The sequence below is a fragment of the Lynx canadensis genome, chromosome F2 (assembly GCF_007474595.2).
Source record: "Lynx canadensis isolate LIC74 chromosome F2, mLynCan4.pri.v2, whole genome shotgun sequence".
NCBI lineage: Eukaryota > Metazoa > Chordata > Mammalia > Carnivora > Felidae > Lynx > Lynx canadensis.
The window spans coordinates 19,706,962-19,734,114 of record NC_044320.2 but is presented as its reverse complement, the minus strand read 5'-3'; the positions used below and the strand labels follow the sequence as shown (position 1 = coordinate 19,734,114).

Sequence of the window (27,153 nt, the reverse complement as noted above, 5' to 3'; positions counted from 1 at the left end):
CTCAATTTCTTCATAATAATCATACTGCCTATCCCATATAGTGGTTGTTAAGATTAAGCTAGTTAATGCATAAAAAGTACTTAGAATATTGCATAATACATAGAAGTATTTATTATCTTCTAATCAGATCAGAGAAGAAAAAAATTATCAATTTGAAATACAAATTGACAAAAGCTTGCTACTAATGAACTTTGAACAAAGTTTATATTGGCCTTTAAGATATTAAATAGTATGATGTTATCACAAATGTCACGATATTGACAAATAATTTATTTCATCTGTATCCTATCCTTTCTTGTATACTTTTATAATGAGAATAGTAGGTATTATTCCAACTACATAAGCCATATAATTACTTTAAATGTGCATGGTATTAAATACACCAATAAAAAGTATTTAAATCAGTAGAATCTAAAAAACACCACTCAAGCCCAAACCATGTTATATATTAATATATATTTTATATACCAACTATTAGATATATACAGGTTTTTTGTTTTGTTTTTAACTAATGGGGTGAACATCCAAAAATGTTTAGAGATTACTGGGCTAACCCAAGAGAAGTAAGTTTGTTTTAGAAAAAAACCCAAAAAACAGTGCTGGGTGTACCAACATTTCATTACTATGTTTAAGTCATGTAGACAATTAGAGTTAAAAACATTTTTTAAAGAATCAGTTTGCCAAGAAATTTTAAAAGTCACAATACTCCAACATGATGAACAGAGGAGGTTCTCAGTAATTATGTTTTATTAAATAGTAAGGATATTTTTAAGTAAGTCCTGATCATTAAGTGACAGTAAATTCTCTGGAATAATTGGTTGAGAAATCTCTATTTTGGTGGTAAAATAGTCCAAGTAGTATAAATACCAGGGTTAACAGTAAAAATCACTCACACAGAATAGAATTTTCCAAAATTACAGCAGGTGTTGCTTAGATTTTCACAGATGTGACAGGACAAAGTTCCACGGTCAAGTAAGTTTGGGAAAACACCATGTTAAACAGGTTTCTTTACAACAGAACTTGGAGCTTATGAGAGAGAGGCGTCTGACGGTCACAGAGAAACTCTGTGAGGGAATATGCAGTTTCTCAATTATATCCAATCATAAAATCCTGACTTTTTTTTTTTTAACAGCATCTAATTAGAGAGTTAAAAGTTTCTTTTTTAAGGCTAGCCCCATGGGCTGTTCTTGTCTTTAGAAGAACCCCTTTTATATTTCTGCTCCTAAGCTTTACAGTTTTCACCCTTTGGATCTTTGTCATTGACCTCTCTCCAAATATTCCTCCAAGTGCATACATTATCTTCTAAAATCCTGAGGTGAAGAAAGCGAATTTTTGTCTCTTTATCTCTTATCTCTTCAAAAAGTAAGTAACCGCTGACAGCTCAGAGCCTGGAGCCTGCTTTGGACTCTGGGTCTCCCTCTCTCTCTGCCCCTCCCCACTCAAAAAAAGCAAATGAACTTTTTTTTCTTTTAATGTCATTTATAGGGGTGCCTGGGTGGCTCAGTCAGTTAAGCGTCCGGCTCAGGGCATGATCTCGTGGTCCAGTCCGTGAGTTCAAGCCCTGCATTGGGCTCTGTGCTGACAGCTCAGAGCCTGGAGCCTGCTTCGGATTCTGTGTCTCCCTCTCTCCGCCCCAACCCCCTCGCTTGTGCTCGGTCTCTCTCCTTCAAAAATAAACAAACATTGAAAAATTAAAAAAAAAAAAAATTAGGTTCTGATCATTAGGAAATGATCAAAGTATATGCATAGCTTAGAAGGATTCTATTAGTACATTTTCCTTCTTAGCAAGTATTCCCACATATCCTTCCCCCCCATCCCATTTCCCATTAACATCATACATCACCATGGTTCATTTGTCAAAACTAAAAAACCAACATAGGTACGTGAACGAAACTCCAGAATGTTCTTGGATTTCACTAGTTTTTTTCACTCATGTTCTGTTCTGATGCAGGATCTAAGCCAGGAAAACTCACTGCACTATTGTCATATCTCCTTTGTCTCCTCTGGTGCGACAGTCTCTAAGTCATTTGTTTTTCATAAATTTAATAGTTTTGACGAGTAATGGTCAGATATTTTCTAGTGACCCTCAGCTGGGTTTGTCTCATGTTTTTCTCATGAGACTGGGTAGATGGCACTGTGGGGTTTTATACCCACAGCACTGCCCTTCTCACATCATCTGAAAGAGGGCATATTATTAACATGACTTACCACTAGTGATGCTTACCATGGACACTTGGTTAAGGTAGCGTCGGTCAGCTTTTTTTTTTAAGTTTATTTATTTTATTACAGAGAGAGGAAAGAGCACGAGAGCACGTGCACACATACGAGCAGGGGAGGGACAGAGAGGAGAGAATCTCAGGCAGGTTCCCCACTGTTAGCAAGGAGCCCGATAAGCGCTTGAACTGTGAGATCATAACCTGAGCCGAAATAAAATCAAAAGTCGGATCCTTAAATGACTGGGCCATCTAGGTGCCCAGGTCAGCTTTCTTAACTGTCAAGTGACTATTTTCCCCTTTCCATACTCTGTCCTTTGGAAGTGAGTTACTAACTCCAGCTGACACTCAAAGTTGGGGTGCCAGCAGCATATCTGATAGGAAGAAATTTCATTTATTTACAGTAAAAGATTGGAGACAGAAGAGATGAGTTAGGAGAGGAGGATGGGAAAATTAAGTAGCTTTCCAACTGTTTACAAGGATTTCAATGTAAGGATGATTGATACTTTGATCACAAATGTCTTTTTAAGGACTTCGTTAAGACTTTGGTAGTAAGGTAGCTTCTCCAAATTCTCTCCTTGATAATCAGCCAAAAGAAATAAGACAAGAAACAAATATTGTAAACTTCAACCTTGAAGAAGTTCAAGAAATTTGAAACACAAATCCACAACCTCTGAGGAAGGTCTGCCAAATGCAGACAGCAAATGCTCAGAGATGATAGCCATCCCTGCAGCTCTCGGGCAAATCTGGCAAGAGAAAGAAGTCAGAAAAAAGAATAAATTAGAAAATTAACTTTACAAACATTAGAAAGGAGGTAATAAAACTATCATTTAAAGATGTGGATACTTTTAAGTAAACCCCAAGGAATACATTTAAAATGTTACAAACAATGAAAATTTAGTAATGGAGTTGTGATGGTTAATTTTAGGTGTCAACTTGTCTGGGCCAAGGGATGCCCAGATAGCTGGTTAAACATGATTTCTGGGTGTGTCCATAAGGGTGGTTCAGAAAGAGATCAGCATTTGAATTGGTTGAATGAGGAAAGCCTAAGGCCCTCCCCAGGGTGGATGGGCCTCCTTCAAACTGCTGTTGGGGCTGAGCTCAACAAAACACTAGAGGAAGTTTAAACTCCCCCTCTAGAGTCTGACTCTGAGAGTTGGGACACAGATCTTCTGCTCTCACAGTCTCAGTTCTCAGGACTTCAGACCCACACTGGAATCTACTGTAGGCTCTCTGGCTCTCAGGCCTTTCGACTACACCATTAGCTTTGCTGGGTCTCTAGCATGCTGACAGCAGATTGTAGAACTTCTCAGCCCCCAAAATTGTATCTTGTAACAAATTATGTCAATACCTTATAGCAAACATGTACATATATATCGAGAACCCTAATTAATGCAATAGCTAACCAAAAATCAGCATAAAATAACTATTCATTTATAGAATACCAAACATAAAAAATAAACTACCTTATAATGAAGTTAAAAGAATTATGCTGGGGTGCCTGGGTAGCTCAGTCAGTTAGTTGAGTGTCCAACTCTTGATTTCAGCTCAGATCATGATCTCACGGTTCGGTTCATGGGTTCAAGCCCAGCATCGAGATGTGTGCTGCCAGCACGGAGCCTGCTTTGGACTCTCTGTCTCCCTCTCTCTCAAAAATAAACATTTAGAAAAAAACTATACTAATAGATAGTAACACCAACATCACTAATTGAAATAATCAACATCAAGATACCAATTCTAGGTTAACTCTTGATTTAACACACAACCAATACCCAGTACAAAAACAATTTCATGGAGAGACTAAAAACTGATTTTAATATTCACATAGAAAAATAAACCCACAAAAATGTAAAATTACAGGGATGGAAAATCTATCAGCAAAAGACAGGAATTGGGTGGTGGGGTAGCTGATGTTCCAGGGCCAGCAAAAGGGAATTCTGCAGTGATGAAACTACGGTGGTTGGATGTAAAAGTCTAAACATTTATCAAGCCCATAAAAATGTATACAAGAATTGAGTTTTACTATGTATAAATTAGTGAGTCAACCAGAAAAAGGAAATAACCCCCAAGAACAGAAAAAAAAAAAAAAGTGATGAAGGGAGACTAGTTCTATCCTATCAAAACATATCACTGTGCTACAATGATCTAATCAGTGTGGTGCTGGCAGATGAATGAACAGATCCATGAAACCAGCTACAAAGTCCAGAAATGGACCCAAATAATTACAGAATTAGTACTAGTATGTAATACTTGAAATTTAGAGAGAAAAGGAATTTTATTTTAACTTAAAAAAATTTTTTTTTTACAAATATTTTTGCAGGAGAGAAAGAGCGTGAGCAGGGGAGGAGCAGAAAGAGAGGGAGTCACAGAATCTGAACCAGGCTCAAGGCTCTGAGCTGTCAGCACAAAGCCCGACGCGGGGCTCGGACTCGTGAACCATGAGATCATGACCTGAGCCAAGGTCAGATGCTTAACTGAATGAGCCACCCAGGCGCCCTCTTTTTAATAACTTTTTTTAAAGTAAACTCTACATCCAACGTGGAACTTGAATTCACAACTCTTAAGATCAAGAGTCACAGGTCCTACTGACTGAACCAGCCAGGGACCCCGTAAAGACAGAGTTTTAAATACACAGTGTTGGGTAGCATTCTGGAAGGAAAAAAAAAAAAAAAATTGGATCTCTACCTCCTATTTTCTATCAAAATAAATTCCAGATGGATTCTAGTTGGATAGAAACCTGAAACATAAAACTTTAAAACCAAGAGAAAAGCTGGGAGAATTCTTTTATAATCATGGAATAAGAAAGACCTTTGTTAGTATGACACAAAATGTGTTGTCATAAAAGATAAACTATACCAAAATTAAAAATTTCTACAAATATCATTTTTTTAAACAATGTATATACCAATGTATATACCAATGTATATAATTGGTATAAACAATGTATATACCAATGTCATAAAAGATAAACTATACCAAAATTAAAAATTTCTACAAATATCATTTTTTTAAACAATGTATATACCGTTTAATAAAAATTAAACAATTTTTTAAACAATGAGACTCCACGAGAACTCTGTGTTTTTGTGTATCATTACATAGTTCAGAACTAGGAATGATTTCTGTATTGTCTGCTTCTAACCATCAACTTAAGTAACCGAAAGCCTGCCATGACAAAATGTTCCTCCCAAGAAACATCCACTATAAATATCCAGTTTAGAAATAACATACATAACATACAGTTCCTACATAATGCTGGATATACAAGAGGTACTTAGGTTATAAAGATGGCTGGTATTTGTCACCTCTTCCTACAACACTAATTACTTTGAAATATATCCTTACAATTTTCAAAGCTGGGAATTCTCTATATGGTATCACTGCACACCATGATGTAAAATATTCCATTTTCCAAAAATAATTTCAGTTGGGCAACACTCAATTAATTGGAATCTTTAAATAACTGCCATTTAGGCCCTTTGACATCTGACCACACTCCTTTTGCTCTTAAGACTCCAGGTCAACTGCACTGCCTTACAACTCCTGAACACATATCTGCTTTCCTCCATCCTTTTGAAAAAACACCGTTTCTTCTACTGAGATAACTTTCCCCATCTCTATTATAATCATTCTTCCTAGCAAGGCCAGCTCAAATCCTGCCTTATCTATAAAGCCTGCAGAGAGCTTTGGGGCCAGGTACATTATATACGTACACAAGGAGAAAGGTAACAAAAGAGATAAAAAGATACAAAGGGAGAATGGTCAATTTAAAAAGTTATTTATTAAACAAGTTAAATGCAACTAAAAGTATATTTAAAAGTCCAACATTATTGGATCCCATTGAAATATCTATTCCGGAAGAAGTATTTTGTCAAACTAATGATAAGAGAAATGATAAAAATAGAACAGGTATGAAAAACATTTTTAAACAATAAAGCACATGGTAAATTCAGAAATAAAAACACACAAACGTACAAACTATTTGAGTATGAAACCAAAATGTTTCATATTTCTAAATGTTTCTGGTATACTCACATGAGGGCTGACTTGTCTGAGTTAATAAACACCATGTAAACACCTTTTTAAGGTATCAGACTTTGTCTTCTATAGAAATAATTTTAGATTATGTGTTGGGTGTGTAAACTGTCCACATTTAGCAAACATATTCTACATATGAACATATTCACTTAATGAAAAAAAGAACTTATAATTTAAATATCTTGATTTGAGAACTGTGGATTTGATAGTTCTATTAAATTCCAACATCATAATCACCGAATGCACTATCAAAAAAGCTATTAAAAAAAATTTTTTTTTAAAGAGCTGCTTTTGAAAATTTCAGTATTTTAGGGCAAAAGAAAATACCATGTATTCTTGTTCACAAATTCTGATGTTTGGCCTCTATGGTTAACACAAAAAATACCATGTAATAAAGAAGATTCCTATAGAAAAGCCTCAGTCTCTTTCAGTAGTTCCAAATAGTGTTATACAGTATTTCACTGGAAACAGTGGTTTCACCACAGATCTGGCAGTAGCTTCTGTTTAAAACACAACTTTGCCCCAAAGCATCCATCAAAGACTTCAAAACGTAATTGATTTTGGCAGTCCACACGAAGACCATAATGTGGATGGTAACTGCCAGTGGATACGAGGGCCTTTATGAAGTCTGAGGTGTGGGTGTGTGTGTGTTCTCAGGAGGAAATGGGGTGAAATGGTTTATTCAGAACTGTAAAACGTTTTTCTAATTAGATCTCAATTGCATAAAAACCACAAATCAAATGTTTAGAACTTCCATGGATTCTGAATGAGAAAGGCAACGATTTTTTTGTCTCTCTGCTTCCTTTTATCATTCTTTACAGAGGACAAAGCTTTAGTTATATATATTCTTCTGGACACTGAGGGAAAGGTCTCCTCTGTCCCCTTCTCAGTCTGAAAGAGAAGGAGAACGAATGGACCTGCCGCTAGCAGGGCTGGAGAAAGCGAAAGGCTCTTTGTCCTTCTCTTTACTATCATGCTTGTGCTTGTGCTTATGCTTATGTTTGTGCTTCTTCTTCTTTTTCTTGTGTTCATGGTGATGGTGGTGATGGTGGTCACTGTGTTTGGAGGACGCGGATTCCTTAGTAAACACTGAGAGTGGAGCTGTTGCAGCTGGATGCATACTCATCTCCAAAGGTGACTGTTCTTTACCTTCAAAATTAAAAACATCCAAATGAATTCCTGATGATCACAAGGAAAATGAAATGAAAGTAAGAGGGAGCTGAGGACACTATAGAAAAGAGGGACTCCTCCTCGGGTGCCTGGGGGGCTCAGTTGGTTAAGTGTCCAACTTCGGCTCAGGTCATGATCTTACAGTTTGTGAGTTCGAGCCCCGTGTCGGGCTCTGTGCTGACAGCTCAGAGCCTGGAGTCTGTTTTGGATTCTGTGTCTCCCTCTCTCTCTGCCCTTCCCATGCTCATGCTCTGTCTCTCTCTCAATAATAAATAAATGTTTAAAAAAAATTTTTAAAAAGGGACTCTTAAGTGTTTATCACTTCCGCAGGAATCATCAGGAATGGGAGAAGTACATAAATAAGGCATTCAATTAGTCACATGCAGATAAGTGTTCAGCACTGTGGCCAGGAAACTGAATATTAATTCCTTACAGTTTATAAAAATTATGATATATACCAGTGTGTTACCAAACCATCCTCTCAACGTTAATGTTAAAGTATTATTAGGCAACAATAATGATTACACGTGTTGTAAGTTAAGACCCACATTCATCCTTCAACTGTAGCTCCTTTAACTGTAGTTCAACCCTACGGTTTTGGGGGTGAAATGGCAGTACTTTGTTTTTGCCACCTCAAGAACCACTTATACACACAAAAACGTGTTATGCTAGTTAGGGATAATGATGTCTCAGCAAAAATCAAATTTCTCTAGTTCCTGATGGTAATTTCTGGGGATGGGCAAAAGTGCACTCTTTAAATAGATTCAGTACACGCAGCTTACAAAACCCAGAAAAAGCCAGGAGTCTATAAAGGGAACATCTCTACTTAAAGACAAAAGAGAAGTGTCACAAAGAGAAAGACAGAGAGAGAGACAGACAGAGAGAGAAGAGAGAGAGAGAGAAAGTGAATGAGAATGAGGAGACCTGTGCTCTTGAACAGATTCTGCTATTAACACTCAGCTCGCATTTTCTTTCTTTTTATCTCACCTAAAAAACAGATCAAACGTTTTGGAAGGTTCTTTCCATTTCTAACATTTTATCAGTCTAGCAATCGACAATCGTAGTTCTCGGACTCTAGCGTACAACAATTTCTTGCTTTCTCCAGATGCTGTGATCCCTGCGACGTGCCCTGAGAAAGAGTTCTCTCTGTATTACTGGAGACTAATGGTACTACTTTATATGCTGCCAGCCAAGAAAAAAAAGCCTAAGAATCATCTCAAATACCCTCCTTTCTAAATCTAGGTGGCTACCAAATCTCATTGGTTTTCACTTACAAATATCTCCTACATCTGCCTCCATCCTGTCCGCAACTGTATTAATTCAGACCACCTCACCTCATCTGGGTTACAGGACTAGTCTCCTGTTAACTGCTCCTCGTGCCTGACGTGTCTTCTACTCAAATCCACACTTTACACAGCTGCGCAGCAGTGGTTCTCATCCAGGGGTGATTCTGCCCCTGGGGGTTATTTGGGAATATCTGGAGACACTTTTGTTGTCACCCCGAGGTAGGGTCGGGGGAGGAAGTGTTACTAGCATCCCACCGGTAGAGCCGAGGGATGCCCAGGACAGCTCCGACAGGAAATTCTCATGACCAAGATGTCAATAGTGTTCAGGTTGGAAAACCCTGGGGCATAGTGATCTTCCTAAAAACAAAGCTATTCATAATTATCTGCTTTAAAACTCCTTTGGTTCTTAAGAAACAAACAAAAAATAACCAAAAAACTCCAACTCAGTTGGTTCTACCAACAGAATAAAAGCAAAAACTCCTTGGGCTCCAGTGCAGCAATTTCTAAAAAAATATGTAAGTTTTATTCAAAGTAGCTAAAAAACCAAATTTTCACTAAAATGGACTTCCAAGCAAGTTTTTTTTTTCAAGTAAATTCTCCGCACTAATTTTGACCCAAACTAGCCCCAAACCATGGTTCTTACCAAAACAGGCATCACTGCCGAAGCGTTCTAAAAATCAGTTCCAGCACTAATTTTACTGACAGTTTTTACAACCTGTCTTGAACTTACCATTCTAGCCTTATCTTCCACTATCCCTTTCCATGTGCTCTAGGGTAGCCCTTTCATAACTGTGTATTTATAAATGCTATTCCCTACGCGTGAAATGCACTTCCCTTACTTCCCTGACTCTCAGATTTATTTAACAAGTATCAGGAACTGCATGGGAACTGGGGAAAACAGTGATGACCTGGACAGATCTCAGTCCTCCTGGAGTTTACACACTAGCCAACAGGAAAGTAACTGAATAAGTACACCCAAGTAATAAAAAGACAAACACAGAGTACACCAGTAGCAAAACGGGAGACTTAAATTAGCTGTGGGGGGATCAGAGGCAAATTTCCCCAAGGAAGTAATGTTTAAATGGTAACCTAAAGTAGACGAAAGAAAACAACAACAACAAAAATTTAGACTTCTTAATAATTTAAAACTTAGCTCAAATGTCATTTCTTTAGGAAGTTTTCCCCCAACTGCCCAAACAGAATCGGTTCTTTCACGTTCCCACAACGTAATACATAAAGCAAGTTAAGGCACAGAGAACTGAAGTGAGTTGCCCAAGGTGACATCGGCGGGTCTGAGCCACAAACCCAAAGAACGTGACTGCAGAGTCTGTGCCCGAGGGCACATTGCAGAGAGGACACTGTAGCACCTCTTTTTACCTCTGGGTCTCTTCCATCAGACTCAGAGCGTCTGGGTCTGGAGAACAAGGAGTCTGTCTTTTTAATCTTTGTATCCCAGCGTGTCACACAGTGTCCAACATCCCCTACATCTCACCTCCCCACGCCTGCCAAAGCTTGCTAAACAAATGAGTGAATGAATAGCAGAAATATTTAACTGTTGCGTTCCTTTTAGACAGGATGTCAGGTGAGCTTAGTCCATCTAAGTGTAATCTGAAGGTCATCAATTTTGAAGGGAGAGGGATAAAGCACAGAAACTATACTTCCTTTGTGTCAGGCACTGTTCCAGTATTTCAGAATAGATGAACAAGTCAGACAAAGCTCTTGTCCTCACAGATTATTCAAATAATGTATGTATTGACTATTACAAAATCATATTTTTATATTCATAATGTTTTGGTAAAGATAACACTAACAATAATGCACAAACTAATTATAGAGATTATATATATACAAAAGCAAGTTTAGGGATCTGTATCTTTTGCCATAATCACTAGCTACCCAGATAGTATTCAGAAAATGATAAATTTTGAGGGAGATCTGATTTAGATTATCAGCCAAATATGCCACTATATGATTTTAATTTAGGTTTTAATTGAAGTACATGACTATGTTTCCAATTCTATAAATATGGGAAAATGGGTCCATACCTAACAGGACACAGAGCCAGATGACAAGGAGAAGTGATAAGAGACTTTAAAAGTCTCAAGAAAAAATGCCTTCAGATCCTACCTCATTATTTAATCAGTCTACGACAACAGACTCTACAGCTTTCCAACTGGCTGTCTGCACCAAGAGTCTGCATTAAGAGTCTGAGGTCCTCTTCCACACTGAGAGAAGTTTCATCATCCAATCCTAAATACCTTCCAACCTACTTGGATTGCAGAAAAGCCAATAATTACATTGGAAACTGTACTTCTCAGCAGAGGCAACTGCCAAATGGACAACCAAGTGTACTTGGGCGTACTCTTTTCCAAGGAATACTTACAACCACTTCAAAAGTAAATCCAATCTCTTATATTTTGCACTAAAGATACACTGACTATAAATCTTGCATGTCTCTTGATTTGTATTTAGTCTATTCTTAAGACAATGGATTAGCTAGATCCAAAGATAAGGGTGTTAGGAACAAGGGCTCCTAGGACAAATGGCTGATTTTAGGTCTGGGCAGAATATTTACAAGACGAACCTAAAACATCTGGTATGACAGCAAGGAAGTTAAATTCTTCTCAACAGACCCAAGAGTCAATTTAAGAGTTTCTCACTGTCCAAAGATGGGATAATTTGAATACTGATAAGGACAATAATTGTAATGAACTGGAACTAACAGATCACCATTGGAGGATATAGTTAGCCAACTCATTTTTTGGAAAATTATTAAATAAAAAGAGAAGCTATTATCTTTCTCTTCTCATATGATCTATATACCATACCACTGGATAATAATAAATGAGGGGGATTTTTGCTTTATAGAAATAAACGAGCTCATAAACAAAAATGGAAAGATATGGGGTACCTGGGTGGCTCAGTCAGTTGAGTGTCTGACTCTTGATTTCAGCTCAGGTCATGATCTCACAGTTCTTGGGTTTGAACCCTGTGTTGGGCTCTGCGCTCTCAGCACAGATTAGGATTCTCTCTCTCTCCCTCTCTCTGCCCCTCCCTCCCCCACCCCTCCTTCAAAAGGAAGGAAGGAAGGAAGGAAGGAAGGAAGGAAGGAAGGAAGGAAGGAAGGAAGGAAAAGAGAAAGAAAGAAAGAAAGAAAGAAAGAAAGAAAGAAAGAAAGAAAGAAAGAAAGAAAAAAGAAAGAAAAGGAAAGGAAAGAAAGAAAAAGAAAGAAAGAAAGAAAGAAAATGTATTAGAATATCACCATCATGCAAGCCTTAATGAAATAATGGATCTGGGCCTTAAACATCTTAGTGGCTAACATCATAAAAAAGTCGACCAGGCACTGTATGCTTCCACATGGAAGAATAAACCACCATCTGTAAATCTAAATCCAATTAAGCTTCTATATCCAACTATAAATTTACATCAAATAAAGACTCTATCAAACACGTTAATTATACCATGGGTAAACAATTAGCAAAACACAAGAATTGAAAACTACAGATCAAAAGCCTGGTTCCTTTAACAAAAATACACTGTAAAAGGGGAGAAAAGAGAGAAAAAGATAAACTTAAAACTTTAAATTTAAAAAGATGTAAAGGACATTATCAGCCAATTACAATGTGTACACCTTATGTGGACACTGATTCAAAAAATAAAGTATTAAAAGTAAATATCAGAATAATGACAGAAGTCAATTGAAATTTAAATACTGACTAGGTATTTAATAATACAAAAAATATCTGTTAATTTTTTAAGTATAAGAATGTTACTGTGGTTATGATTTTTTAAAGTCCTTATCTTTTAGAGATATATACTAAGTTATTTATGAATAAAGTGATGACATGTGGGATTTGTTTCAAAATAATCATTAGGGTAAGAGTACAGATTATAGAAGATCGACCATGAGTTGATCACTGCAGAAGCTGAGTGATGGATACATGGGGGTTTGTTATACTAGTCTGACTCCTTTACAGTTTTCCACAAAAAAAGTGTTTTTTAAAAAAGGAGAAGTTAAGGCAATTTGGCACTATCTGTGAAAATGTTAAATGCCCATATTCTGTGATTTAGAATGTTCATTTCTAGAAATTTATCGCACAAATGTGGTCATGCATATGTGCAAACACACGTATGAAAAATATTCACCAGAATAGTAACAACAGAACATCTGATAAAACCTAATGTTACTATACCACCACCACCAATAAACTTTAGCTCTTAAGTTTTCATTATACACAATACATATTTTTTTGTTTGCTTAATCTCTGTCTTTCCTAGATCATTTTTCCCAGGTATAATCCAAGGTGATATAAAAGTACAATTTCCTTCCCATGTGGAATTGTATTAACAGTCAGATTTGGGACACACAGGAGCTTACTTTCACACTGGCTTGAGATCATCTATGGAATCGCTCCTGGGGAAAAATGCACACATTACCATCCCCATGACACATTTACACACATAGTTTCACATATCATTTCAGGGGTTTACAAGATGCCTGGGAACTTGAGGCCCACCCAAGGTGAGGGCCACTCATTTTTAACCTAAAGAAAGCCCTCGTATTTAGTGACCTGAAATACATGTGTCTATGATAGCACACATATCAAAAAAAGGAGATATATATAATTCAGAATATTATATCTTCCTATTTCATGTTATATGAAAAGAACAAAACAGATGTTCTGTTTTGTTGTTCTACCCAACATAAAATTGTTCCTAGAGATCTAGTAAAATGCACTGCAGATAAGGATTTTAGCTGCAGTCAATTTAACAAATGCAAAATAAACTGAAAGAGGTACTTACTATAAGCCTAATGTGGAAGCTTTTCAGTCATCTGATTAAAGTGCTAGTAATAGTGAATAATCTGCTAATTCTCTTAAATTCATTCACATTACGTGTCTACATGAACTTAACACAGAACTTGCAGTTTTTATTAGGAAAAGTGCAGTCTGGTCTTTGGATTCTTGAGATCGTTGTAAAAAATGAAGTGTAAAACTTTATCACTACAATTTAAGCAAAAACAATATCAATGTCTATTTTTCATATTAGAGTTTCAAAAGAAAGAACTAGGACTCTTGGGGCGCCTGGGTGGCGCAGTCGGTTAAGCGTCCGACTTCAGCCAGGTCACGATCTCGCGGTCCGGGAGTTCGAGCCCCGCGTCGGGCTCTGGGCTGATGGCTCGGAGCCTGGAGCCTGCTTCCGATTCTGTGTCTCCCCCTCTCTCTGCCCCTCTCCCGTTCATGCTCTGTCTCTCTCTGTCCCAAAAATAAATAAAAAAATAAAAACGTTGAAAAAAAAAAAAAAAAAAGAAAGAACTAGGACTCTCGAGATTTTTTGTGGGGGCGAGGGGGTAGACTTCATGCACTGGAATAGTGCTTTTCTGACTTCTGCAAGAAGGTGTTACATAATACAGCAGCCCAAGCTAAGCAGGAACACTCCTTTTCTTCCCCACAAAACCACTAAGGATTTCCCTCTGCTCCATGCCTGTCACTCTTCCTCTGTGCTCCATCACTAGAAGCCCTCGAGCAAGTCAGGAGGCAGACATGATGAGGCCTTTGCAGAGCTGGACAGGGGCTGCGGTAGTAGCAGAGGACATGGGAATTACACAGCCCTTGCTCCATATTCCTTCCTCACCTCAGCAGAGGGAAAGGTCATGATGGAAGAAGGAAAATTCCTCTGCCACTTCTGCTTTCTTACCCGCAAATGGCTTAACCTATATATCACCCCTAAAATATTCTTCTATCATATGCGTGGAAAGAGAAAACTGGAGGGAAAAAGAGCGACAAGGAAACCAGGACCTGTCCTGCTACCTTAGTTCCCACCTCTTCTTTATCCTACCTACACTCCCATCCCTTTTCTATCCCCCTACCCCCTAAGATGACATCTGAAACACATTCCAGTTCTCAATTATCACCTTGTTTGCTGGCTCTAAGGGAGCCATCTCAGAATTCACCTCAGCTCAAATAAAGGAAGCAGGGGTCCCAATCTCAAAAGTCTTGGACTTGAGGAGATAGCATAAATGATGTAATTTAAGTACAATACTAAGTGCAACACAAATGGAACCAACAAAATGGAAAGCACATCACTCCCTAAGAGGACCTCTCAGTTAACTCTTTCTCAAGAGAAGCTGGAAATCCAGATTTTTATGTGTAATCTCTTTTTAGTCAACTACTTCAAACATTTTTGCAAGACTTCTACTGACAAAGTAAAAGATGCCTCAGCTGGATGTGTTGAATAAGGCCCCAAGTAAGACCCATTTATGAACTCTAATCTAGAATCCCTTAGAGAACTAAGAGAGGTCACAGCTTCCCTTACACTGGTTCTATGCTTCCTCTCCTGAGCCCTCCACTCAAAACGTCACGCCAGGCTAGCTACTGCAGCAAGAGACCCCGGCTCCTTCTGGGGGAGGCAGGAAGAGAGGAAGGAGAGGAGGTTCCTGTTTTACTGCCAACTTTATTTGGGTTAGGTTGAAGCTGTGTTCCTAACATTCCAAAAGATGGAGCTCTAAGCACCCTCTCAGAAACACTGTTATACACAGTGGCTAGGTTGATACTTTTGCCCTTCCTGTATGGTATATGTTGGCTAGTCTGGGAAAGTTACCTATCAAATATAACAATGTGTCTATGGGAAAACCATATTTAGAATTACAAAATAAATACATGTACAAAGAATTGTTTAAAAAACTACACCACTTGTAAAATGAAGGTTTTCTAAATTCTAGTAATATCATTATTGAATTTTAAGACTTGCTCAATGGACACAGGGTGTTGAAAAGCATAAATACATTTAAAGAAAATTACAAAGGCATACTAAAAAGTATATTCACAATTAAGTTTTACAGATCAGTACAAATAATATACTGATATACATTTTGCCTCATTATGTAAAAGGGTCCTAGCAACCAAAGATAAAATTTTAATACTTTCTTATTCCCCACCATTAGCCCTAGATCTCCTCCTCAATCTTCCCACATGATGTCATGAGAACTGTAAGACTATAGAGATTCCAAGAAAGGTAAAAATATGTTTTTTAAGGCAATATGGAACTATGATACAAATGTGCACATTAGTAAGCACAAAAAGGTGTTAAGATTTGCTTCTACATCGGTTAGTTTAAGAAAAAACAAACAAAAATATTCAGATTCTTTTCTGGAACAGCAAGCAATACATTGGACTGCTAGGATTCAGACAGAAGTTTTTCATTTTTTAAAAGCATGGAGGGGGGCGCCTGGGTGGCGCAGTCGGTTAAGCGTCCGACTTCAGCCAGGTCACGATCTCGCGGTCCGTGAGTTCGAGCCCCGCGTCAGGCTCTGGGCTGATGGCTCAGAGCCTGGAGCCTGTTTCCGATTCTGTGTCTCCCTCTCTCTCTGCCCCTCCCCCATTCATGCTCTGTCTCTCTCTGTCCCAATAAACATTGAAAAAAAAAAAAAAATTAAAAGCATGGAGGACAGGCAGAAGCATCAAGGGGTTTGAAATGCCCGGAGCTTTATTGTTTTTAAAAATGTGGGAAATTTTTCATGTCTAGTAAAGTTTTAATAAGTATAACGATAAAAGCAAAATTACACCAAAATCAAAAACAAAACCAAGAAAATACAAAACTGGCAAGGGCCAAGAAATGTCAAAATTCACTTATCAAAGTAAATGATAAAGTCTCCAGCTGATTTCCTTCTGAAATAAATTTTGTATGAATCTAACAATAAATGCATAAAGCACACAAAGAGACAGAAGCAACCAACAGTCTGGGGTCTCAATACCAAAATATTCTGAGATGTTGCTTTGGTTTGAATTAATCACAGCTGATCCTTAAGCTCCTCAAATCAATAAACAGTTACTCTTTTGTTTATATCATAAAAACATGGGTTATATAAACAAGATCCATCTGTTGGAATCTTAAAGCCTGACAAATGAGTTTTGGAAAAACTATTCTTTAAAAATGATTTTGCTTATGTATCTCATTTTCACTCCCTGTTCCCTCAAAACTTCAGGACTGAATCTTTGTTCAACAGTACTTGAATGCTTATTCCTTATCTAGATTACAATCTTTTTTTTTTTTTTTTTTTTCTGTAAAAGCAACGGAAGAACCAGAGAACCAGAGTAAGCAGAAGACAATGTAAATCAGAATAGGTAACAAACACATGTGAACTGAATAACCTTTCATAAAATTAAGTCCAATTTGTATTTAATAATTTAAAAGACAGAATATCTTAGTTTTCTAGTATAGCATCAAGTCTTCATGACTGACCATGGATGACCAATTGTAAAACTTTCAGGGGGAGAGGAAAAAGAGAAATCAGTGGTTGACATCTGCATTTTATAAAAGTACAGAAGGCACAGATTTAATGGTTTCTACCGAAGTTGGCATTTTTCATGTTATAATATTCTAAGAAAAAGTACCGCAAGGCAGAACAACAATGGGTATTTTTAAATGCTTATGAGGGATGATTTTTCCCCCTCCTTCCTACTCATCTCATTTCCAAATTTTATGTAATAGGAGTGCATTATTTTCAAATAGTAAAAAGTCTAATTTAAAATATTCTTTATGTTAGATAATACAAAGTCAACATGTTGCAAGAAAAGCAAGTCCTTAGATCTGTATTTTTCATGTATTTTTTTAAGTTGATAAAACTTTATAAAGTTTGTAGATTTGTCCTTGAGTAAAATAATAACAATAAAATATTAATAATAATTTCACCTGTTCCCTTCCGTGTAAGTTCCATGCTCCACTGGGGTTTCGTGGGAGGTGTGCCATCACAGCCTGATGAGTGTTGGGGTACTAAAGCAGATCGGGAGCTAGCTGGACGATATTTAGAAAGCCCTAAAATGCCAAAGAGGGAAAAGAGGAATTTATTTCTTGGTTTACCAAAAGAAGAAAAAAGCCTGACGTTTTTTCATAAGTTAACCTTAAAACCAGAAACAGTTCAACAATAGAATTGTAATAATAAAAAGAATACTACCAACTATTAAAAATCTCATTTGATTTTAATCCTTTATCATGGTTCCTATATGTTTAAATCTAAGAACAATACATGTTCAAGAAAGGCAGGAAAGTGTGACTGGTCTGCTAAATACATAATCTGGCTTCTACATTTGAGGCAGAAACCGTATTTTATAGTATGTATATGGAATTTTACATATAGTAAATTTTCCCTGCTCCCCCTGAAAATTTGCTAATAAATTCCATTGTAATACTTACTCAACAAATACATCAAAATAATTTAGGGCTTACAGTAAGAAGACATTTTAAACAGGAAATGTTGTAATGGTGTATATAATGTGAACAGCATTGTAGCAGTTATCAGGATACCTAGGTCCTGATTCCAAATTATCAACAAATTAGATACATAATCTAGGTGAGATATTTATCTCACTGTGTCTCAATTCCTTCACTTGTCACATGGCAAAGTTCTATGATCAGCTGGTCTAGCCCTGAGTTGGTTATTACTGGAGAGTGTCATTTAGGGCAAGTCATTTAATATCTCTCTCTTAAGTTCACTCATCTATAAAATAGATAGAATAGATGAGTAATTGTTAAGATCTCTGAGAATTAGAAAAGCCAAAGAGTTCATGACCTGTCAACGTTCAAATGAATCTTAGGCTCATATTCTATCTGAAGCCAGTTCTCAAATTTTACTAGCTTCTACTAGTTTACTAGACAGTGAAAAATAATTTAGGTCTCAAAACTAAAATTTAATAAAAAGCAGACCGAGGTGGGTAAGGAGGACTTTGCACAGATGTAACATGCTTAAAAGAAAAAAAAAGAAAACGAAAAACATTACTCAAATGTAAAGATTATAAAAGACAACCAGTAAGGGATATAAATAAATACTCCCTTTTTTTTTTTTTTGCCAATGAAAACAGGAAGAGCACCCAGAAAAAAAATAGTTACATTCCCAATAAAAAATGCATTATATAGTAAACTTGAGGGGTGCCTGGCTGGCTCAGTTAGTAGAGCATGTGACGATCTTGGGATCATGAGTTTGAGCTCCACGTTGGGCACAGAGATTACTTAAAAAAAGTAAAAATTAGGGGCGCCTGGGTGGCTCATTTGGTTGAGTGTCTGACTCTTGATTTCAGCTCAGGTCATGATCCGAGGGTCATAGGATCGAGCCCTATGTTGGACTCCACACTGAGAGTGGAGCCTGTTTAAGATCCTCTTTCTCCCTTAGCCCCTCTCCCCTCTCATGTTTGCGGGCTCTAAGAAAAAAGGTAAAATTTTAAAAAGTACTTGATTGGGGTGCCTGGGTGGCTCAGTCAACTGTGGCTCAGGTTATGATCTCACACAGTTTGTGAGTCTGAGCCTCGAATCTGGCTCACTGCTGCCAGCGAAAAGCTCACTCTGAACCCTCACTCTCCCTCTCTCTTTGCTCCTCTTCTACTTGTGCTCTCTCTCTCAAAAAAGTAAACATTAAAAAAAAAGTACACTTGATTTATCATTTATAATTAATAAATATCTTTTAAGTTGTTATATTGATGGCAATAAAACAATTATGCATAAAAAATGAAATAAGTGAAAATTACTAAATTATATATTATGTATCAACGTGGATACATTTTAGAAGCATAATGCTGACTAAAAAACGTAAGTCATATCATACCATTTTCATAAAATTAAAAAAACAAGTATAAGGAAATCCTATATCTATGTGGTACACTATAAAGAAAAGTAATAGAATGGTTAAAAGAAGTAAAAGAAAATTCAAGACCATATTTACTTGTGGTGCAAAGGCAGGTGGACAGAATCAGGGGAGAGGCATAAAGGGAATGACCACGGCATGGAGTCTATCATACAGGTTAAGGTGGAGAGCAGGTTCACAGATATTTGTTTTATTACTATGCTTTGCAACTTACATGCAAGTTACATCAATGCTTTATCCCTGAATATTAAAAAATGCTGACATAAACTAGGTATTAGCTCTTCAAAAAGCATTATAACAAAATGAATCAAGAGCCGTGAACACCTTCTGAAGAAGTACCTCATAATACAGTTAAAATTACTCTTTTCACCAATAAAATATTTTGGGAAATTAAAGAATATAATTTAACAAAAAAGAAACAAAAGCTTCTGTATGAAGGTATTCAGTGCAGAATCACCCATTAAAAAAAACAAAAACAAAAACCCTGAAACAACCCCCAAAATAAGATAAATTATAGTACATCAACTCAATACCGCCTCAGGTACTATTTTCAAAAGAAAACATTATGATGTTTGGGAGATGCATGCAAAAAAAGTCTAAGACTTCTACAATATTACGTGAAATGGGCACACAAAAAAGAGAAAGTAGCAGTGTTATGGGAGGCATTAACTTCAGTCAAAGTTTAAAATTATGGTTACGTTATTAAAAAGAAAATAGAGGGGTGCCTGGGTGGCTCAGTCAGTTGAGCGTCCGACTTCGGCTCAGGTCATGATCTCACAGCTCGTGAGTTCGAGCCCCGTGTCGGGCTCTGTGCTGACAGCTCGGAGCCTGAAGCCTGCTTCGGATTCTGTGTCTCCCTCTCTCTCTGCCCCTAACCCACTCGCATCCCGTCTCTGTCTCTCTCAAAAATAAATAAACATTAAAATAAATAAATAAATAAATAAATAAATAAATAAATAAATAAATAGAAAATAGATCTAGTATTTTAGTTTGAGGTCAAGCCTACTACAAAAAAAGAAAAAAAAAGGAAACACACAAAAAAATTAAAGCCACTGGAAGGAATCTGATGAATGGATTTTTAAAAAAACAAATCCAGAAGTATGCCCAAAATTTAAGGACCAAAATAAAACAGAATTAAAAAAAACAAAACCCTTTTTAAAAATGTATTCCTTTGCTGATATGCATTATAATCTGCTACAACCAGTATTTTGTACTAGCTACTTTCAAATGTTCACCTGTAAATAAAGCAATACCGCACTTAGAAGAGCAGTACCGCATGAGCTCTCTTCATGAGCCTGCGGATGCTATGCACTGATCTCACCTGGAGTTGATGGCCTTTCAAGCATGTTCAAATGATGGGAAATAAACGCCTGGCTATCGTGAACAGTGTCCATATCAATTTCCTCCTCATCTTGAGAATTTGAAAACTACAACACATACACAAAGGAGAAAAAGAACCGTTACATCACTTTACATTTGGATCTTAGCTCTTAGGAAAAGGTAGCAGAGAGGCCACAGAATATACCCCCACATCTTAAAAGGAAAAGTAGTCTTTTTCTCAGAAAGAATTAAGAATAAGAAAAGATTACATGGTCCAGCCTCTTAAAGAAGCTGACTGGATATTACTGGAAATGAAATAGCAACTAAAATCTACTCTTATGTTGTGGGAAGAGGTAGTGAGCCAAGGCAGATCATATACACATAGTTCCTCCCCCAAACAGAGAAGAAATATGTGATAATACAAGTTAAATGATCAGATGGAAGGTCTTAAACGGACATTTGGATTTCTTTATGATTCAGTCTGCCCCATCTGTTCCTGCTAAGGAAAAACCATTGGAAGTATTCAAAAAGATTTACAAGAAGGTGAATATCCTACACTATTAATACAGGTTTAACCTGTATTTCTTACTCTGATTTTGAGTTTGACTTTACTGCTATCCTCATTCTTCTCCAGTATTTGACCAGGTTCTAGTGGGGACCCCAGTGGTGTATCAGCCTTCCTCTTCACTCCCTGCTGATGAGCTGACATATTACATGATGCTTCCTTGGCAAGGTGATCATCTTCCTGCGGCAATATTCAAGATCAAAATTAGATTTCTGAAGACAAGTAGCTCATATTATAGCTGAACACTAATAGCTACAGCAACCATGCAGATTAGAGCACGCCCAGTGCCTAAAATTTATCAGCAGTGGGCTTAAAATAAACTTCACCTTTTCCTGTCAGCTGGTCTTTTTTGGGGGAGATGGGAGGTATATAAGTAAACTTGAAGAGTTTTCCCAAAAGAATGTATCTTTTGGTGTCATTTTCTCTTTTCCTGAAGACTCCAAGAATGAATGTGAATAAATTAACATATATGGGCAAGAATTAGAAACCTATTCGTTTATACAGATTTATAAATACTCCGATCTGAGAAAGCACTTTAATGAGACCCTTTTTTCCTATGGAAAGGTCTATCTTACTTCTTCATAACCCAAAATCTAGGATACATTTTAAATTTACAACAAATAAGTACGATTATATTCCAGAAAATCCAGGTGAATAAGTAATTTAAAATGATTATTACTAACTTGCATAAAGAGAATCTCAGTTTTCAAGTGTCAAAACACCAGTAGGGAATTGCCAGGCAAGTAATCTGGTCTAAATATTGGCGAAAAATGAAGCTTGCATTATTGTGGACATTCTGTTACCAACAAGAAAATCATTTCTGGAAAACTTTCTCTGAATTACAATAAAATGATTGTTAAGTATGCTAAAAGTCTTTCTACAAAAAATCTGGTAATTTCACAATGCAGAGCTGGAAGTAAAAGGTTTTTAAAAGGCAAACACATGCATGCATACATTAAAACAAAACAAAACAAAAGCATGTAATGCATAATCTCTTCCCAAATCAGCAGTGTACTCATTTACCTGACCATTTACTGTTACTTATTTAATTCAACAAGCATTTGCCAGGCATTTATCATATGCTTAGAACTGTGCTAGGTATTACACAGAATAGCAAAAAAATTCAGAGCCCCTATGTTCAAATAGTTTGTTAATATGATATACAGACAAGATGAAATATTCACTTCAATTTTCTGCTACTCTAAGAAATTCGACACTCAAGTACAAAAACATCATTACATCATCACAAAAGGGGTAAATGGACTGGCAGCACATCATTTGTTATGTGCAGCTATGTAGTTGTCAGTAGTGCTTTATAAACTTTTGTAAAGTGCTAAACTACTGTCAACCAGCAGTTTAAGTGGTACATGAAACTATCAGTGGCTTTAAAATTTGCCAGTTCAAAAAAATAACTTCTCTTCCCTAGGGAGCTCTATACAATAAAACTGTATCTTCTGTAATGCATGTGACTCTTACAGGGTTCTGAAATCCAACTAGCTGTGCGTGACTACTTGGATTAATCGCAGCTTCTTGGTTGCCTGCTATGGCCTCTGGAATTATGGTCGGATTCAAGACAGCTTTTTTCTCTTTTAGATTAAGAACCAACCCAAGCTCTGGCAAGGGCAAGCAGGAAGGTCTACTGAGGCCAAAAAGTGTGAAGTACAAGTCCACAGCACCACAACGTAACCTCCAGTCATGTGAAGTACCTAAGAAGTAAATAATAAAGAAGTCAATACGTACACTTATCCATGAACTGCTCCAGAACCTATACAGAGAAAAAGGACTGTGCTAAAAGGGGCCGTCTAATGACCTAGGCACAACAGGCAAACCCTCTACTCTAAAAATGCATCTTAACACAGATACTCAGAAATTGTTCCGAAAGCAGTAATGGTAGTGAACGAACAAATAACTTACAATTGGTAAAGCATGTTATCATTACACTATTCTTACCAAATGAATATCAGACATCCACTAAACATTTAGTATTTCAAAAGCAGTATTTTTTCAGGCTTTAGATCTTCCTATTAATTCCTCCTCTTTGGTAAATACTACACATTCATTCATTCTCTGTTCATCTTGTCTGATTTTCTTCTTGAATAGCCCATTAGGAAGATAGCACTCTAAGAGCCTTTATGAACCCTGACACTTGAAACAAATTCTCCTCTCAAATTTATTACTTTCAGGTTTTAAATATGGTAATAAACCCTACAACTACTTAAAATAACATGATTCTAAATTTTTATTGAGGAGGAGGAGGAAAATGTTTTTGCTAAACACCTTTATATTTGTGTTGCTCTGCAAGGTGTATGTTGTTTTTAAAGAATTTTTTTTAATGTTTATTTATTTTCTGAGCAAGGGTGACAGAGCATGAGCAGGCGAGGGGCAGAGAGAGAGGGAGACACAGTATCCAAAGTAGGCTCCAGGTTCTGAGCTGTCAGCACAGAGCCTGACACAGCCTGCGAGATCATGATCTGAGGCAAAGTTGGACCCTCAACCAACTGAGGCACTCAGGCGCCCCTGCAAGGTACATGTTTAAAAGATAAAAATTATACAAAAAAGCAAATCCCAGAGATAGCAACAGCTGGTAAAACACATAATGACCAGAAGAAAGCTGACTGTGTAGAGATTAAATTTAAAGTAGATGAGAGACTACAGACAGGTTCTTTCAATTTCTTTGATGAATCTCGGGTTTTGTTTTTTTTTTAACCTCCAAAATAAGGGTTTTGATCTCAGATTATACCTTATCTTATTATCAATGACAGATTAGAGAGGACATCAATACCACAGTTCTTTCTCACTTTCCCTTTTTCCCCAATAAAACATCCCAGGCAGATACTTCCATCAAATAGAACTGACTGATAAGATGAAATTTGTCATCTAGGGTTAGACGATTGCTATCATTTCTAGGTGGAATTTAAAATGATGCACAAAACTTAAAATCAATGAAAAGTAACATGTAAATTCTTCTGGATAAGAAAAATAAACTCTACAAATTCTTAATTTTGACCAAGAACTATAGTTTCAAAAGACTGTAATGCTTAAAAAGGAAAAACAAAAGGGAAAGAAGTTGCTGCAGCAAATTTTAGACAGCATAAATATTAAGCTTTGTGGTTTTCAACAACAAATATTACCATGAGGAAATAAAATACAATCAGTCAAGTAAAGATTCTAATGAGATTTACTCCAACAGAAGTAAATATGACATTAATTACATGCAAAGGAAATTCATATAGGAGGAATTATAACTTCATAGAGTTCGTATGACATACTACACTGTGCTAGGTAACTTGCCTGCCATGAAACGGCGATCATCAATCCTATCTGAACCATCTTCAATTTTGCTTCTATGTGACAAGGTCAAAGATACACACCATTGTTAGAAGCAAAAGAAAGAGGCAAGACCTCCTGAGGAGAATGAAGTTTTTGTCATAAAAACTACAGAGAAACTAGGAACAGGAAGAACAGTACAGAGTGAAAAGAAGAATTTTGCACAGGAAATCCATTTCCTTCTCCAGAATATGCAGATCTGCACACTTTAATGACCTGACAGTGCTTGAATTTTGGTAGGCATTCATTATTCTCCTTCTCAAAACAGTTTATACATGTAAAGACTCCACAGAGGATAGGTATCAGATTCCCAGGCCTTTTATTACAAGGGCTGGTGGCTCAAACCTCTGAGGGAAGGGAAGGAATCAGGCCACAGCAGCCAGCACTATCTATTCATGGGCACAGCAAGAAAAGGAGTGAACCATAGGCATTTCATCAGTAAAGAAAACTGGAACAGCTTAGGGTACATTTATACTGGAAGAAAATTTAGCCTTGAAGATCAGTATCACCTAATTATGTCTACTGCAAATAACCATCCTGAACTATGTTGTAGATGACACTGAAACCAGTCAGGCAATTGAGTGTAAAATTCCTCAAAGTTTAAAAAAAATTATTAGCAAATGGAAAATGTACATTCTGATGAGCTAAGGTGTTCTGTTTTTTGAAAGTCAGTTTGAGGATGATTAGGCAGCACAGTGAAGGCTGCCAAATGCACTAAACCCCTATGAGAAGAGTTTTGTTACTTTTTATTTCTATGTGGGCTTTTTGGTCTTATTTTCTGAAGATTTTGGTTGATCTTCAATTTGCATGGAAGAATGAACATTGTTTTGATCCTGAGGGCAATTGGATTTTTCCTTTAAAAAAATTGATTTGTGGGCGTAGGAGGACACTGGGCTCACCGTGTCCTGCTGGTCACTTAGATTCCACCCACATCTGCCTAAATAACCCAGAAAACCACCAGAAGACTAGCAGAACGGACTCTCTGGAGCCAAGCATAGACAAGAGGCCCACGGAAGAGGGTAGGGAGGGCGGAGAGACCGTGCGCGCTACACGGACTGGCGGGAGGGAGCCGGGCAGTGGAGGGGCAGCTTGTCCGGTAAGGCAAAATCCCCAAGTCTGGCTTGCAAAAGTGGAGGGGATGGACTGCGTGAGTTCTGACAGGCAGCAGGACTTAACATCTGGAATATTATAAGTCAACAGCTCTGCTCGGTGAGCGGGAGGGTGAGAGGACACCGGGAGGGAGAGGTGTTGAGCCCCGGAAGACAGAGCTCAGCTCGGAGGGGAACAAAGGCGCTGGCCAGCGCCATCTCCCTCTCCCATTCCCCAGCCGAAATCCCAAAGGGAACCAGTTACCATCACCGAAGTTGCTTGCATGGCGCAAACTCCCAATGCTGTGCTTCTGTGGATCCATCCCTCCTACGGGTCTGCCTCCTTCCCGGTGCTACAGGGCCCCTCCCTCAGGGGACCACCGATGGCAAAGCGAGCTAAGCCTGCCCCTCCCACCCCTGTGCACCTTGCAGATCCACCCCGGCTAATACGCCAGATCCCATCAAAGCAGCACCACAAGCCTGGCAGTGTGCAAGTAGCCCAGACTGGGGCCACACCACTCCACAGTGAGTCCTGCCCCTAGGAGAGGAGAAGATAAGGTACACACCAGTCTGACTGTGGCCCCAGCGGTGGGCTGGGGACAGACATCAGGTCTGACTGCGGCCCCGCCCACCAACACAAGTTACTCCAGACAGCACAGGGGAAGTGCCCTGCAGTTCTGTGCCATCCCAGGGACTACCCAAAATGACAAAATGGAACAACTCTCCACAAAAGAAAATCCAGGAGGTAGTGACAGCTAACGAATTGATCAAAAATGACTTAAGCAATATAACAGAACAAGAATTTAGAATAATAGTCATAAAATTAATCGCTGGGCTTGAAAAAAGATATAGAGGACAGCAGAGAATCTATTAGTACAGAGATCAAAGGACTAAGAAATAGTCATGAGGAGCTAAAAAATGCTATAAATGAGGTGCAAAATAAAATGGAGGTGACCACAGCTCAGATTGAAGAGGCAGAAGAGAGAATAGGTGAACTAGAAGATAAAATTATGGAAAAAGAGGGGCGCCTGGGTGGCTCAGTCGGTTAAGCGTCCGACTTCGGCTCAGGTCACGATCTCACTGCCCGTGGGTTTGAGCCCCGCGTCGGGCTCTGTGCTTACTGCTCAGAGCCTGGAGCCTGTTTCAGATTCTGTGTCTCCCTCTCTCTGACCCTCCCCCGTTCATGCTCTGTCTCTACCTGTCTCAAAAATAAATAAAAAACGTTAAAAAAATTAAAAAAAAAATTATGGAAAAAGAGGAAGCTGAGAAAAAGATAAAAAAAAATCCAGGAGTATGAGGGGAGAATTAGAGAACTAAGTGATGCAATCAAGCAGAACAATATCCGTATAATAGGAATTCCAGAAGAGGAAGAGAGAGAGAGAAAGGGGTTGAAGGTGTACTTGAACAAATCAGAGTTGAGAACTTCCCTGATCTGGGTAAGGAAACAGGCATTGAAATCCAAGAGGCAAAGAGAACTCCCTTCAGACGTAACTTGAATCGATCTTCTGCGTGA

At 37.7% G+C, this 27,153-nt stretch overlaps 1 protein-coding gene across 5 annotated transcripts in view; it reads right to left on the bottom strand.

The window, feature by feature from the left end:
- Positions 1 to 5,969: 5,969 nt before the first annotated feature.
- TAF2 (TATA-box binding protein associated factor 2) overlaps positions 5,970 to 27,153 on the bottom strand; it is a 102,850-nt gene continuing 81,666 nt past the window's right edge. For 4 of the 5 annotated variants that reach the window (XM_030304577.1, XM_030304581.1, XM_030304579.1 and 1 more), the window contains 5 exons: positions 22,702 to 22,931; positions 21,250 to 21,405; positions 20,662 to 20,767; positions 17,399 to 17,521; positions 5,970 to 7,400 (listed from right to left, as the gene is read on the bottom strand). In XM_030304577.1, the coding sequence (XP_030160437.1) occupies positions 7,138 to 7,400; positions 17,399 to 17,521; positions 20,662 to 20,767; positions 21,250 to 21,405; positions 22,702 to 22,931 (878 nt within the window). In that variant the 3' untranslated portion in view covers positions 5,970 to 7,137. The remainder of the gene's footprint in view (positions 7,401 to 17,398; positions 17,522 to 20,661; positions 20,768 to 21,249; positions 21,406 to 22,701; positions 22,932 to 27,153) is intronic. The other variant, XM_030304578.1, reaches the window with a different exon arrangement.